The sequence below is a fragment of the Sporobolomyces koalae genome (assembly GCF_050403365.1).
Source record: "Sporobolomyces koalae JCM15063 DNA, S_koalae_JCM15063T_v1_ctg34, whole genome shotgun sequence".
NCBI classification, from domain to species: domain Eukaryota; kingdom Fungi; phylum Basidiomycota; class Microbotryomycetes; order Sporidiobolales; family Sporidiobolaceae; genus Sporobolomyces; species Sporobolomyces koalae.
In genome coordinates, this window is record NW_027481737.1 from 124,483 (window position 1) to 137,564 (window position 13,082).

At 55.7% G+C, this 13,082-nt stretch overlaps 2 protein-coding genes across 2 annotated transcripts; one reads left to right on the top strand and one right to left on the bottom strand.

Moving 5' to 3' along the window:
* Nucleotides 1-99: 99 nt before the first annotated feature.
* JCM15063_002619 (uncharacterized protein) lies at nucleotides 100-5,395 on the top strand (the record flags this gene model as incomplete). The annotated part of the gene is made up of 9 exons (XM_076680254.1): nucleotides 100-709; nucleotides 784-3,267; nucleotides 3,343-3,676; nucleotides 3,753-3,958; nucleotides 4,028-4,206; nucleotides 4,311-4,476; nucleotides 4,572-4,728; nucleotides 4,837-5,131; nucleotides 5,210-5,395. 9 exons carry the CDS (start codon nucleotides 100-102, stop codon nucleotides 5,393-5,395), a joined length of 4,617 nt encoding a protein of 1,538 aa, XP_076532647.1.
* Nucleotides 5,396-5,515: 120 nt separating this feature from the next.
* Nucleotides 5,516-9,115, bottom strand: EAF1 (Eaf1p; the record flags this gene model as incomplete). Its single annotated transcript, XM_076680255.1, has 7 exons — nucleotides 5,516-5,866; nucleotides 5,943-6,178; nucleotides 6,245-7,580; nucleotides 7,663-8,602; nucleotides 8,668-8,859; nucleotides 8,925-8,998; nucleotides 9,077-9,115. The coding sequence occupies 7 exons, from the start codon at nucleotides 9,113-9,115 to the stop codon at nucleotides 5,516-5,518; spliced, it is 3,168 nt and encodes a 1,055-aa protein (XP_076532648.1).
* Between the last annotated feature and the right edge of the window lie 3,967 nt (nucleotides 9,116-13,082).

Sequence of the window (13,082 nt, forward strand, 5' to 3'; positions counted from 1 at the left end):
CGCTCTCTCGTCTACTCTCGTCTCGTCGTTCGTGCCCTCGCCCTGCTGTAGATACCCCTTCCGGTGTCTGTACCCTCGACTGCGAGCAAGATCGGGAGAATGAGGTTTCGCACCGCGACCGCGTTCCTCGAACACGCTTCGACGCTCGACGTGCTCACCCACACCGTCCCCACTGCACTCCCGATCGAGCACGAGGCTCCCCCGCCAATCCTGAACCAGTCGGACCACGCCCTGTACTCGCAAACGTACTTTCCTTCGTCCTCGTCCGCCGCAGGCTTCATCCTCTCGCGCATCATTGAAGATGGATTCACCCTCGAGCTGCGCTGGGTCAACTCGCACCTCGCACCAGACTCGCAGTTCGAGCTCGACCAGCACCCGCAGACCCTCGCGCCCGTGCGGTTCACTTTTCCCGCAAGACTCGTACCCACACCTGCATTCAACTGGATCGACAACGACGACAACGACGATGACGACCGCGAATCGAGACTCGAGATCCTCGCCGTGACGGAAGCTGGCAACTTGTACGCGCTCACGTTTGCGCAACCTTCCCTCTTCTACCAACTCGATCCCGATGCCCATACCTGGAGCGAAGAGTTTCCGGTGCAGCATCTCGAGCACCGTACTCCAGTCCTCACGCATGGACGCGAGGAAGGTTCGCTCGTGATCGCCGCCGCTGACGGTTCCAACGTGGTCGTCGAGATAGCTCAAGGTGACTGACCTGCTCCCAAGTTCGCTCGTGTTACTCCCTAGGCGCTCACTAACCCATCACTCTGGCTCTCATAGACGGCGCTTTGATCGAAACTGAACTCAAGTCGCCTTCATCCTTCTCGATCCGCTCTCTCGTGCCTTCCTTTTCCCGCCGCGATCCTACTCATTCTCCCGCACGCCCGGCACTCTCGAACGTCGCACACTCGTCCAACTCGACTGGGTCCCCACTCCGCCTCGTGTCGTCCCACGCGAATTCGTCCGCATCTCAACTCGTCTCGCTCGCCATCTCGACGCCTTCACCGTCAACGTCGGCAGCTTCTACTGCTCCCACCGGGTTTGCCTCGTTCGCGTTTGGAGTCTCGCGCGATCGTAAACTCAAAGTGTGGAACCTCGATTCGGGCGCCTGTCTGCGCTCGATCGACCTCCCGCAGACGTCAACCTCGACTTCGAAACAGGTCGCGCTCCCTCCTGTCGACTCTGCATCCCAAAGTCAATCTCTCCTGTTGTTGCCGCCCACTCCTCAAGCTTTCGTCAAGATCACCACGACGACTTCGACTGTCAACCCACAAGACGAACTGTCGTTCTTGACCCTGTACAGTCCCGAGACGTTTGCGCATCACTCGCGCTCGAGTTTCTTTGTCTACTCGCTCGCAAAAGATCCGCACACGGGAGAGATTTCTCAGTTGGCTCCGGTTGCCGAACGAGTCGCGTTCAGCAGCTCGAGCGGTACAGAAGGTCAAGACGAAGACCAAGGTCGATCCCAGTTGGTCGACTTTGAACTCAAAAAGATGACTCTCGATGGAGCGGACAAGTGGTGCTTGTGGACCTGCTGGGAATCGGCCGGACAGACGCGTGTGAGAGTTTCGCGGTTGCGCCAACTCGAAGATCAATCCGACGACGTCGACGAGGTCGAAGGCGACGAGTGGACTGTCGTTGAAACAGAGACGCGACCGAGGAGTGCATGGACTGCAGCGTATTTCGAACAACAACTCGAAGCCAACTCGGGTTTGACCGTTCCCGAATTGTTCTTGCGCCACATCTCGATCCCAGGTCGGTACCCTCCTGCCAGTTTCGACTACGCGCTCGACATGTACGAACAAGTCGTGCTCGCCGAGCAATCCCACTCTCACCACGATGTCGCACCCGCCTGTTTCGAACAAGAGTACGAATCAAACTTGATCCGGACTGCTGCGATCGTTGGGTCTCAGGTCGAATTGACCCATTCGGCTCAAACGGGAGCTCCACTCGTCGACGACTATAACAAGAGGCTCAAACTCGAATGGTTGCGGTTCGTCACGTTGTTGAACGAGTCTACCAGTTCAGCCTTGTTCCCAAACTGCATCGCAATCGACGAACCGAGAGGAGTTGCGTTCGTCGTCGGACGAGACAGCGTGATTGTACCTGTTCGCGAACAGGTCGTCGAGACTCTCGATCGTTACATCGAATCGTCGAACCCTTCGTCCCTCTCGAACGTGTTCCCTCGCTACCCGCAATCGAACTTTGTGCACTTATTGCACCTGATTCGATCTCTGCGATCAAAACTGTCTCTCAAAGAACTGAGTAGGTTCGAGCACGCCGTGGTCGACCGCATCACCACCCCGTTCACGACCGACCTCGCCGATATCTCGCTCGATCTGTTCGAACACACGCTCGAACGTGCGTTGAGTCAAGAAACGTTGGACGCCCTTGTCGAAGGATTGAAAGCGTTGATCGAACCTAGTCAAACGATCGAACTGTTTTGTCAACTCTTGCTCGACCCGGCGGTCGAGGATCGAACTCGCGACATTCCTCTCGAAGGCAAAGTTCACGCGAGTGATTTCGGGAGGGCAGTATTGACGGATCTCGTGTCGACGAACCTAGAAGCGCGGTACGAACTTGCGAAAGGCGTCGTCCTCCTGCTCGTCGCATCGTGGGGAGCGAGCGAAAACAGCAGTACCACGATTGGAGATGTGGATGAAGATGCTGGACGGGGTACAGCGGGAGTGCCTCCAATGGCGACTTTCGAACAGACGACCAGTTTCGCCTACACGACGCTGCATTCGATCAAGACCCTTGTCCGTGTAGCCAACACGGTCGATCACCCGACTTTCGAACAAGTCGAACTAGCCGTCTCAAACGAACGACAAACTGGCGAATCGGAAGCTTGGACCGAACGATTCGGCAGACTCGGCATTGACGCACCACAGGGGAACGATCAAGCTGAAGTTTTGCCAGTACCGACGTACTCGCTCCTCAACTCGCTCTTGAGATTGCCAACCTATGCTCCGGGTCTTACTTCTTCCGAGTACTTGGCTCTACCCACTTCGCTCACTCAAGCGCTCTCGACGTTCTACGAATCGACGGGGTTGTTGACACCGAAACGTTTGATCGATTCGAACGATTCGATCGCAAAGTTCAGTGATTCGCTCGTGCAACTCGGCATGCACGAACAGGCTCTCGAACTCATCAAGACGTTCCCGGAAAATTCAGGGTTGGTATTTGTCAAAGGCAAGGCTTTGTTGGAACTAGGTCAAGCGGAACTCGCCACCACTTGCTTCGAGCGGGCCGCGAGCGGACTGTGTGAGTACTTCCCTTCTTGATTCTCCCATCATGCACGTCAAGGGTTTTTAACTGACAGATCCGATCAACTTTCAGTCGCTCTCGAGTCGCTTGCGCAAGAAGGAGCGGCTTCTCACAATGGTGGACTCTCGGCCATCTTGCCTCCAAAACACCTCGGGTCCTTGTCAGCGTACTATGTTCACCTCGTATCAATCTTTGTTCCGACCGGTTACGATCATTCGATTGCCAAATTCTGTCAACTCGCGCTCGATGCACTCGACGACGACGATCATGATGATCGTGCCGAACTTGAACGAACGACAGAAGAGGACGAGAAGGATCTGTGGACAAAGCTTTTCAGGAGTTGGGCCGCAGTGGGAGAGTACGAGAAAGCTTACCAAGCGATCATGGAAACTCCTTACCACGAAACGTGAGTCAAATTCGCCCTTCTTCTAACAGAGAGTTCCTCTGCTTCAACTCTTCTGTCTACGGATCGATCTCGACAGGAAAGCTACTTGTCTCGCTCACTTCATCTCGCTCGTGTGCGAGAATGGCGCAACGTCTCTCCTCACCACACTGTCGTTTGTCGGACTCGAAGGAGACCTCGAACGGAACCTGTCGTTCAGGGCGAGGAATTCAGATCCTCTCGCTCAACCAGACTACTACAAGGTGCTCTACGCCTGGCATGTGTCGAAAGGAGACTACAAGAGTGGTCAGTCCCTATTTACTTTGTCTGTTCCCCCTTCAATGGGGCTCAAAAGAGATATTCAATGGTGAATAGCTGGCACGGTGATGTACCAACAAGCGCGGAGGATTGGAGAGATTGCCCTCCGAGGAGGATCTTTCCGCGACCTCGCAACGGTTCAATGCCAGAGTTACCTCGCGGCTGCGAACGCACTCTCACTCGTCAAGCAAGAACATGCATGGGTTGCGATCGTCGCTGATGACAATCTGGAACGAGTGAGCCTTTTCTTTTCGAGCACGACTCAATTTATTTTTCCTGTTCTCGTTTGTCGCGGGTGGACTCTTTTCTGATATCTTTCAATTGTTTTCCATCGAGTTAGGGAAACAAACGTCGCAAGATCAACTACCACATTCCGGACGACGAGTACGACCCGAATGCATCTCGCCCGCTCGAGATGAGACGCTTGGTCGACATTCGAAGAGAGTACACTGTTGCGCTTGCTCGGTTACAGCTCTCGGCCGAATTCCCCGAGCTCGAACGAACGAGTAAGACCTACTCTCCCCTCCTGCCGTTTGTTCCACAGTTAGAAATTGTCCGGACATTTTTTGAACTGATCACTGTGTCGCTCTTTGTTTGGAAGGTTTCCATCTCGAACCAGAAGCTGTTGTTGCACTCTTCTCGCAAACGAACGCTTTCGATCAGGCGTTCAGTGCCGGACGAGCACTCGATGTCGATTTGTCGTCCCTGTTTGAAATCGTCGCGGAGAAATGTGTCGGTCTGACCCTCCATCTAGAAAGGTAAGCAGCGCGCGCGCTCTTCCAAATCTCTGCGGATCTGGAACTGATATCCTGGGGGCTTTCTGTTCGGATTCCAATCAATCTCTTGCCCTTCTCCATCTTGGATAGTCTCGAAGACGCAAGCTGGATCGCCATGTCTCCCGAAGCTTCAACTTGGGAAGGATCGCTCGTTACGAAAGCATGGAAACTCCTCGAACGACACTTGCAACGACATGATTCGGCTCCTGAATACCGGTATCGACTCGTCGTACTCGAACGGGTACTCGCAACGAATCGGGATGGCAAAATCCCGACGTTCTTGACCGAGTTCCTCCTTGAGCATCAACCTCGAGCGCTTCTGAGAACTTTGATCCGATACGATCGACTCGAAGAAGCGTTCCGATACAGTCTCGAAACGATCAAAGTGAGTTCCGATGCCCTTGTGGGGGGAACGATTCTTGAAACTCAAGTGACCGCTTGTTTGATCTTGCTCGTATCGCAGAAGTCGAGCAATCACGATGAACCTTTGCCCTTCTCAATCTTTGATCAGTTGCTCGCGATCCCTTCAGGTGACTCGCCTCACATTTCGGATGCGGTCCTCAAACAACAGCAACAGGATCTGCGGCAGGCAGTCGATGACAGGATAGACAAAATCTCAAAAGCGGCAGGTGCAGTCACCCGCATGTAGTGTAACTATAATCACGAGCAGTGCATCTTTCTCCTTCTTCTACCTCTATCTCCCTCGCTCTGCTTCGCGCGAAATTTGTGAGAGAGACTATCTTTTGTTTCGGTACAAGGAATATTTCCACTACTCTTGACTATTCACTCCAACATTCGCAGCTGCCTGTTGTTGTTGCTGCTGTTGCTGCATCCGCATCTGTGCTTGAGCAGCGAGCAACGCCTGTTGTCTATTCTGGAGTTGCGACAGTTGTTCCGGGGTCAATTGCGAGGCTCCGTTTGGCAATTGCAACTGCATCGGTTGTCCGTTCGCGTTGACGAGACCATGAGCTGTACCGGGAGAAGGCGATCCTAAGTTCGGGTTCGGGAGGGCAGAAGGGGATCCATTCGCGACGACGCGTTGTTGTTGTTGCTGCTGTTGACCGTTGGGGAAGTTGCCTGCAATGGGGCCTGGGCCTGGGTATCGAGCTTGCCCTCCATTCTGCCGGTGCCGAATTGTCTGTCAGCGTCGTGTTCCCGTCTGACTGATGGACAGGCCAATTAAAAAAGGTGCTCACCTGTTGCGCAGCGGCCTGAGCTTGTGCCTGCGCTTGAGCTTGAGCTTGCGCTTGTGCTTGAGCTTGGGCTTGTGCCTGTGCTTGTGCCTGAGCAGCTTGGGCCTGTCGCAATCGCTGCTTCTGCGACTCTTGCTCCGCTTTGTAAATGCTCCATTCCATCGGAGTCCAGTAAGGCCGCGGCGGCAAGTTGTGCGATTCGTGCATAGACATGTTGATTCGTCTTGGGAACCCAGGTGCTACAGACAGCCATCCGATTGCAAGTCAGAGGAGTAATCTCGCAGCAGAGATGGGAGAGAACTTACGAGGAGCTTTGAGAGCGGTCGCTTCTCGTTGCTTCTGCACCTTCTTCATCGCTTCAATGATCGAGACGTGTCTCGCGCTCTTCTTGCTTCCGTTGCCGATTACCGGTACTGATCGACCGAGCTTATCAACAGGCGGAATGTAGTACGGCGCGGGCACTTTGATTTCGGTTCCATCGGGCAGCGTCTTCTTGCTGCCGGGTCCCACGAGACGATCCCACCTGTCGAAGCAGTCCCAAGGGAGGCGATGATCGGACGTTGGACGCTGCGTGCTCGCGTTGAACACCTCGGCGATGAGCGGCCAGTTGAGACCGTACTGGCGTTGCAACTGGAGCAGTGTGGCGTCCTCCTCCGGCAACCACAGGATGGAAGATGCGCGAACCTCGGGTTGAGGGACGGGGATGGGCTTGACGAGGACGTCTCCGGTCGTGATGTCTTTCGGTTTGCGACCCGCAAAAAGCGCCGAAGACGTGCTTGGTAGTTGGTCGCGAGGGTTGGACGGAGGATCAACATCTTCTACGGTCGAGGCTGTAACTTCCGCCCATCCGGCACGCGTCTTGGTGCGTCCGGGTTCGAGAGTGCTGACGAGGAGCGGTTTGCTTTCGAGAAGGCGGGAGACGTTCGTGATTCGGCCAGTCCATGCAGACGAGTCTTCGACGCGACGAGCCAGGTTGGTGTCTTCGGCGAGAACAAAGTCCGAGTACAGCGGGAGGTCCGGGAACAGGGAGGCGAGATCGACTTGCGCAACCGCAAGGGCCTCGTCAGAGAGTTTGGCGGCAGCGTCCGTTGCATCAGCCTCTCGGATTGCGAGGAGGACTTCTCGTTCGATGGAGGTCTCGGTCGTGTCGAGATCGAAGATCGGACTTCTGAACTTGATAAGCGCCTGAATGTGCTGGGCGTGCTGGAGCAACTTTGCTGCTTCAGCTTGCTGTTGTTGAGCCCGAACGACACTGCCTTTCGTCGGATCCAAAGTCTTCTCATCGCCTCCGGTTCCTCCAGCTTTCCCTGCTCCGGCCGGCGCGGGTTCGGCAGCTGATTCGGATATCAGGTCTGTCGCATCTTCAGCTCCCGTCCCTGCAGTAGTCTCCGGTTCAGTCTCTGCTTCGGTTGTCTCCACTGGAGCGATGACCTCTTCCGATTCTGATAGTCCTGCTGTCTCTTCGTCTTGCATCGATGCATCCTTCTCGTCGGTGAGATAGCGTGGTGGTCGGACCCGTACACAAAGACTTGGTCGCGAATCTGGAGAAGCCCTATGCCAGGCTCGGCAAGCACGGGCTAGTCGGTGGGCAGCGACAATTTTCCAACGTTTCTCTTGCCGGAAATCCGTTTGTAGCCATCGCTGTTTGGTTTCAGAAAGACCACGTCAAATGTCAGAACACGATGCGACCAGAGCTCAGAGCGTGAGAGGAGTGCGAGCTCACCATTTCGTCGAGTAGGTAGTCCCAATGCGCTTTCGGCACAACGCCGATTCGCTGCTTCTTCGGCTGTCGGAACGTCCACTTCTTGTCGGCTTTCAATTGCTCGATGCGCTCAAACACTCTGATCGATTTGATCTCGCCGAGTCCGACATCCCACTCGTGCGTCGAGAGGGCGTTGTGCACACGTTTGCCGGGACCGAGGAACGTCTGACTGCCCATGTGTTGAGCCCGAACGTGCAGTTTGTACAGGTCGGGCTGCACGAGCGAGGAAGAAGCCATGGTCGAAGCAGTCTTGCTGTTCTTCTTCGAGCTCGCGCGCAGAGCGAGAGCAGTGTTGAGGCGACTGCGGAGGATGTCGGGGGGGACGACAGGCAGATGATCTGTGTAGTCGGAAGAGATGCTCGAGATGCCAAAGACCGAATGGTAGGGTGGCAGTGGCGTAACTGTGCTCGATGCGACTGGAGCCGATGGTGCGGGGCCTGCTACCGAACTCGATGCCTCCGGCTTTGGCGCTGTTGAAACTGGAGCCGAGGTCGTCACGACGGATGGTACAGGTGCTGTATTTGCCTGGTTAGCTGGTGCATTCGCTGACTGAGCAGATGTTTCGGTTGGCGTTGGCGCGACGACTCCTTTTTCGGGGCCGCCTGTCGACGCGATGGCTTGTGCGGGTACTGCGGCTGGAGCGGCGCTGGCAGACTTGGACACTTCAGCTGGGATGACAGGTGAAGTCTGTTTGACAGCAGATCGTGCGGCGGCAGCAGCCGAGGATCCGGGAGCGAGCGCTTCGGCCACTGCGGCCATTTCTTCCTCGTCATCTTCGCCGTCAGCGTCGATGCTTACTTCGTCATCCATGACCCCGGCGCTCTCTCCGTTCTGCCGTGTCGGTGAGGCAGGCGGAGGGCTCGGTGAGAGCGGAGGCAGCGAGAAGTCGAGCTCTTTCCAACTGTAGGCGGCCAAAAAATGAGGAACGCATTACAAAAAGGACAGGAAACCGTTCGTTCAACGAACCTGTTCGCATCCTGATACCGCCTGAGGAACTCCTCCACCTCATCGTCGTGCGCATCTGTCGGTTGACCCTCGCGGACGAGTTTCCGTCGCTTCCGGCCTCGAAGACCGGCCTCAAAGTCGGTCGGTCGCGGTTTGTCGCGCAATGCCAAGAAGAGGTTCGAAAGCTCGACCTGTCGTTCAGCCATGAGCGACCTAGGGAGTTGAGATGTGACAATGAGTACTGAGACACCCGCGGGCAGGATCAGGAGCAGTCTCACTCAATCCTCGCCTCGCGTGGCTTGATGGCCTGAGATCGGAGCCATTTGTGATCAATACGTTCGGGAAGTGGCAGCTGTACAGCCTCGGAGAGGTGTCAGCGCTCGAGTGACGAGATCAAGACACGCTCGTCAACTTGATCAACTTGACTCACCTCTGAGCCACTCGCGAGGCTCGTTGGAGACGCTGACATCGACACTGACGCTGTGCACAGCGACTGCGAGAGTACAGCGAAGTACTCGGCGTGTCTGAGTCGAGGGGCCTGGGTTGTTTTGGCCCCTTCTCATCTCTGGCAGCGCGTTCGATTTTCTTCGGAACTTATGCGGCAATCTCGTGCCCGTCACGCATCGTGCTCTCGTCGTTCTCAAATAGATCATCACGAGCGCACAAGCTGGAATTGCATTGGATGTAAGCTGCATGCTTCGTCGGTCGAGAGAATCGCCTGGAAGCAGCTCATCGTTCAAGCGAGGACCGCGCACTGGTCGCACGTCAATGAGGCGGAAGCGACACTTCGGAACTCTCGTGGTACTCGATGAGCCCTTCGAGCTCAAGCAAGTAGCACAATAGAGTGTAGCTAAACAGTGCGCAAACACCGTCTGCGAAAGGGGATTCGGTTGCAGCCGATTTGTTCTGTCTGTACACATATTTTTCAGTCCGACCGGGACTTTGCCATCGTCTTTGATACCGATCACCCTACTCGTCTGCCCCAAACGCGAACGCGAATGGACAGCGTTCCTCGTGTCGGCTGCCACAGTGCATCGCGAGTCTGATTCAGCTACAGTATTTCTGCGTCAAGCCAGACGAGATCTGAACCTCACCTTCTGGCATCTGACCTGGCGAATCGTTCACCGCAAGTACGGTACCTGCATCTGTACGGACTGTCCAAGCGGGACCGCACCACGCTCTTGATGAGCTCACACTAGTCTGTCGATTTTCGAAACAGCTACAGGAGGACAGCATACCGAGAACCAGTGTGTGTTGCCATGTGACGCTCGCAGTCCCAGCGTCGTGTGAACTGGCGCGAGCAGTACGCGCAGGGGTAGGGTCGGTAGGGCGAGCCTGTGGTTCTCGGCCGCAGCGTTGAGGGGGACATTGATGCATTGCTTTCGAAGAAGGAACGGCCGCGGGAGGGCGCGGGGACTGAGTGCGAGTGTCTCCGGGTTTGCTGCGGTGAGGCACTCGTTGGTTCAGCTGTAGCGTGCCGCGGCCAGTGACACGGGTGCACGGGTAGAGTCGGCCGGAATTCGTGAGAGTCAAGAGAGTAGCGCCTGAAAAGGTCACTGTTGAAGTTGGGAAGTGCGAGAGCGGTATTGAAGGAGGTCGCGATACGATCTGGAGAACCCGGCGTGCCAAAGGTTTCGCTGCTGTCAGTATCGCCCAATGCTCCGTGCACAGCGGGATAAAAGCCAAGTGTTCGACTTGATGACTCTGGCCTTGGAGATATAGCTGAAGAGGACGCCGGGAGGAGAGGAAACGCTGGACGGAATGGCCGAGAAGTTGCAGGAGGGCCCGGCTCGCTGTGAGGTAGCTCTGGTGTCGGCCACGTCTCTGCTTGCCCTGCCTGTGGGACTGATTGACGATCCGATTCACTCATGGTGCACTAAGCTCCAACGACTGGTTAAAGCGAGCGGGTTCTGGTCAGACCCGGAACGCTGGGGAATCTGATCGACAACGAGCGATAGCTCACGCGAGACGGAAGGATGGGTACCGACTCGACGCGTGGTCGTGTATGCCGCAAGGGGCAGCGGAGACGGAGGACAATGGCAATCGAGAGAGACAGAAGGGTCGGCTCGCTCGTTGACCACAGATGGATCATGAGGCTGAACAGCTGGAAAAGCGAGTCTGATTCGAACACGATGGAACGAGGGATCTGCTCGGGTAGAAGTCGAGATGGGGAAGAGGACAGCAGGGTGGAGCTGGAGAAATCGAGACGAGAGTCGCCTCGTGCAAGTCATCGCCTTCAAGTCATGCGGCGCTCATCAATACTTCAAGCAGCGTGACGCCGTCTGTATACAACCGGCTTGTTGCGACTTTGGCTCATTCATCAGGCCTGTCAGTACGAGCAGCGTGAAGGATGGGTGACTTGAACCCCGCTTCCTCCATCGATATCCGCGGGGCACTGCCGGCCGCGGCAATGCAGCTGAGCGAGGCGTTGTGGGTGATTTGTCTGCCGGTTCCGTGTGTGTCGACTGCCTGGGATAGGGAGACGCACCTCTAGTGTATTGCCATTCAGATCTCGAACGGGACTTTATCCGTCGTTCCCATTCTTTCGCTCGGCTAGGACGGGCAGGTCAGCAGTCAGGACGTCACGTGGAAAGTCATTGCGAGCTTGCAAGCTGTAGAGCCGGTCTCGCTGAGGATTCTTTGCTGTGGCCTTCCGAAGTTCCCGCTGGGTTCGAATAGCAAGCAGACGATAGCGTATTCGTGCGGGTGAATCTGCCGTTACTTCGACGACTTGCAAAGGCCTGCTTTGCGTGTGCAGCAGAGCCTGGGGAAGAAAGGGGTAATTCATACAACATCGATTTGGCGGAGCCGGTTGGATGGTCTGAGCGAGCCCAGGCTCAACACCTGAAGCTTTCCGAGGACTGTCGTAGAGATCGTTGAGGCCCAGCTGACTGGCAAGTCGAAGCAGCGGTAGCAGAGCTGCTGAGAGTTCGAGCGAATGCTATCCGCGGGATCAGAAGTCCGAGGCAAACTTGTCTGAGTAGAAAGGTTGTTGTTCGGTCAACTAGAGAATGCTGGCGTAGTCGAAGAGAGCAAGCATGACCGGAGGCGATGATACGACGTAAGCGTGGAAAGGGAGAGAGATGAAGAAAGAACTCGCTTCCAGATCTCAGGGTGGTGAGCAGAGCTGGCAGTGGAGGAACCCTTCGAAGGTAGCCAGCAAGAGCAAGCCAGCAGCAAGAACCGGGTTTCAGCACGGTCTCGAAGTGCCATACCGACGCAAAGCCAGCCGTTCGGCCTTCGTCAAAACATGCAAGCCTCGGCAGAGACTCGAGATTCGCGCATTGCGCTTCCTTCTCCGTACAAAGCCTAGCATCAGAAGCGTGAAGAACCGAGCAGGAGCGAGCGGCGGGAATGAAAGACCAGCGAGCGAGCTGGAGCATCGTCGATTGGGAGAAAAGCTTAGAGCGAAGTCCGAAGCTCAATCAGCGCTTTGAATCCCAACGTTGACCTCTGCCTTGTCGCCGTCTTGGTCGTCTTATCTGAGGGCTGACAGTGTCGACAGTCTTGGCGCATATGTGACGATCTTGGAGCGCAAACCCCGGAGGCTGTCCTCGCTCTTGGCGCCTGTCGCAGTCCACTCAGCAATGCTACTCGCCTTCACTTGGGGTGAGTACACAGATCTACTATCCTGTAATATGGTCAGCTGCTTGTAGTCGTCTTGGTGGAGATGAGAAAAGCGTCTTGTGGCTCACGGGACTTGCAGCGGAAGCTTTCTTCGCCGCTACGCCTCTGCTCGGGCTTATGAATGGCCTGTAGAGGTGAACGTTATCTGTGCATGAGCTCAGTAGTGCGTCGACACCACCGCGTTCAAAGTACGATTGACTGTCCTTGCTGAAATGTAGCGATTCCGGAGTCGAGCAAAAGTGCGGCGTTGTCGTCGCTTCTGCCAGATAAGTCGAGGCAATACTGTAGGGATGGATGATACAGCTGTAAGTTGCGGGAATGACGGTCAGGCGTGCCGCGCCGCTCGAGACAACACAAGCTGCAGGTTGCGAGCCGCTTAACTCCGACGGAGATCAGAGGGGTCGTGCTTATTGTGTGCAGGAGCCCCGAACTCTAATGTGAGTACCTGTCCGAGCGTATCCGAAGCTAACAAGAGGCTAGGCCAAGGGTCCGGATAGATAGATGGTCGTCAAGAGATAGACCCGGAGTTTGCTCGAGGGAAGGATAAAGCGAAACCTATGCATGAGATCGGATCTGCGCCAGCGGTGTTGGGTCGAGGGCTGGCGATCCGTCTAGCACTCGATACGAGTCATACTGCTTGGGAAAGCGCAGAGGCGCGCGAAAGACATCCAGGAAAGCGCAAGAACGTGCAGCGAGAAGAGGTGTTCTGTCCATCCGGAGAGGCCCGACTAGGTTACAAGCGTTACAGATCATGTAACAGACACATAATGACAACAGTGGAAAAATAACTATATCGCTCCTCCGGTTCC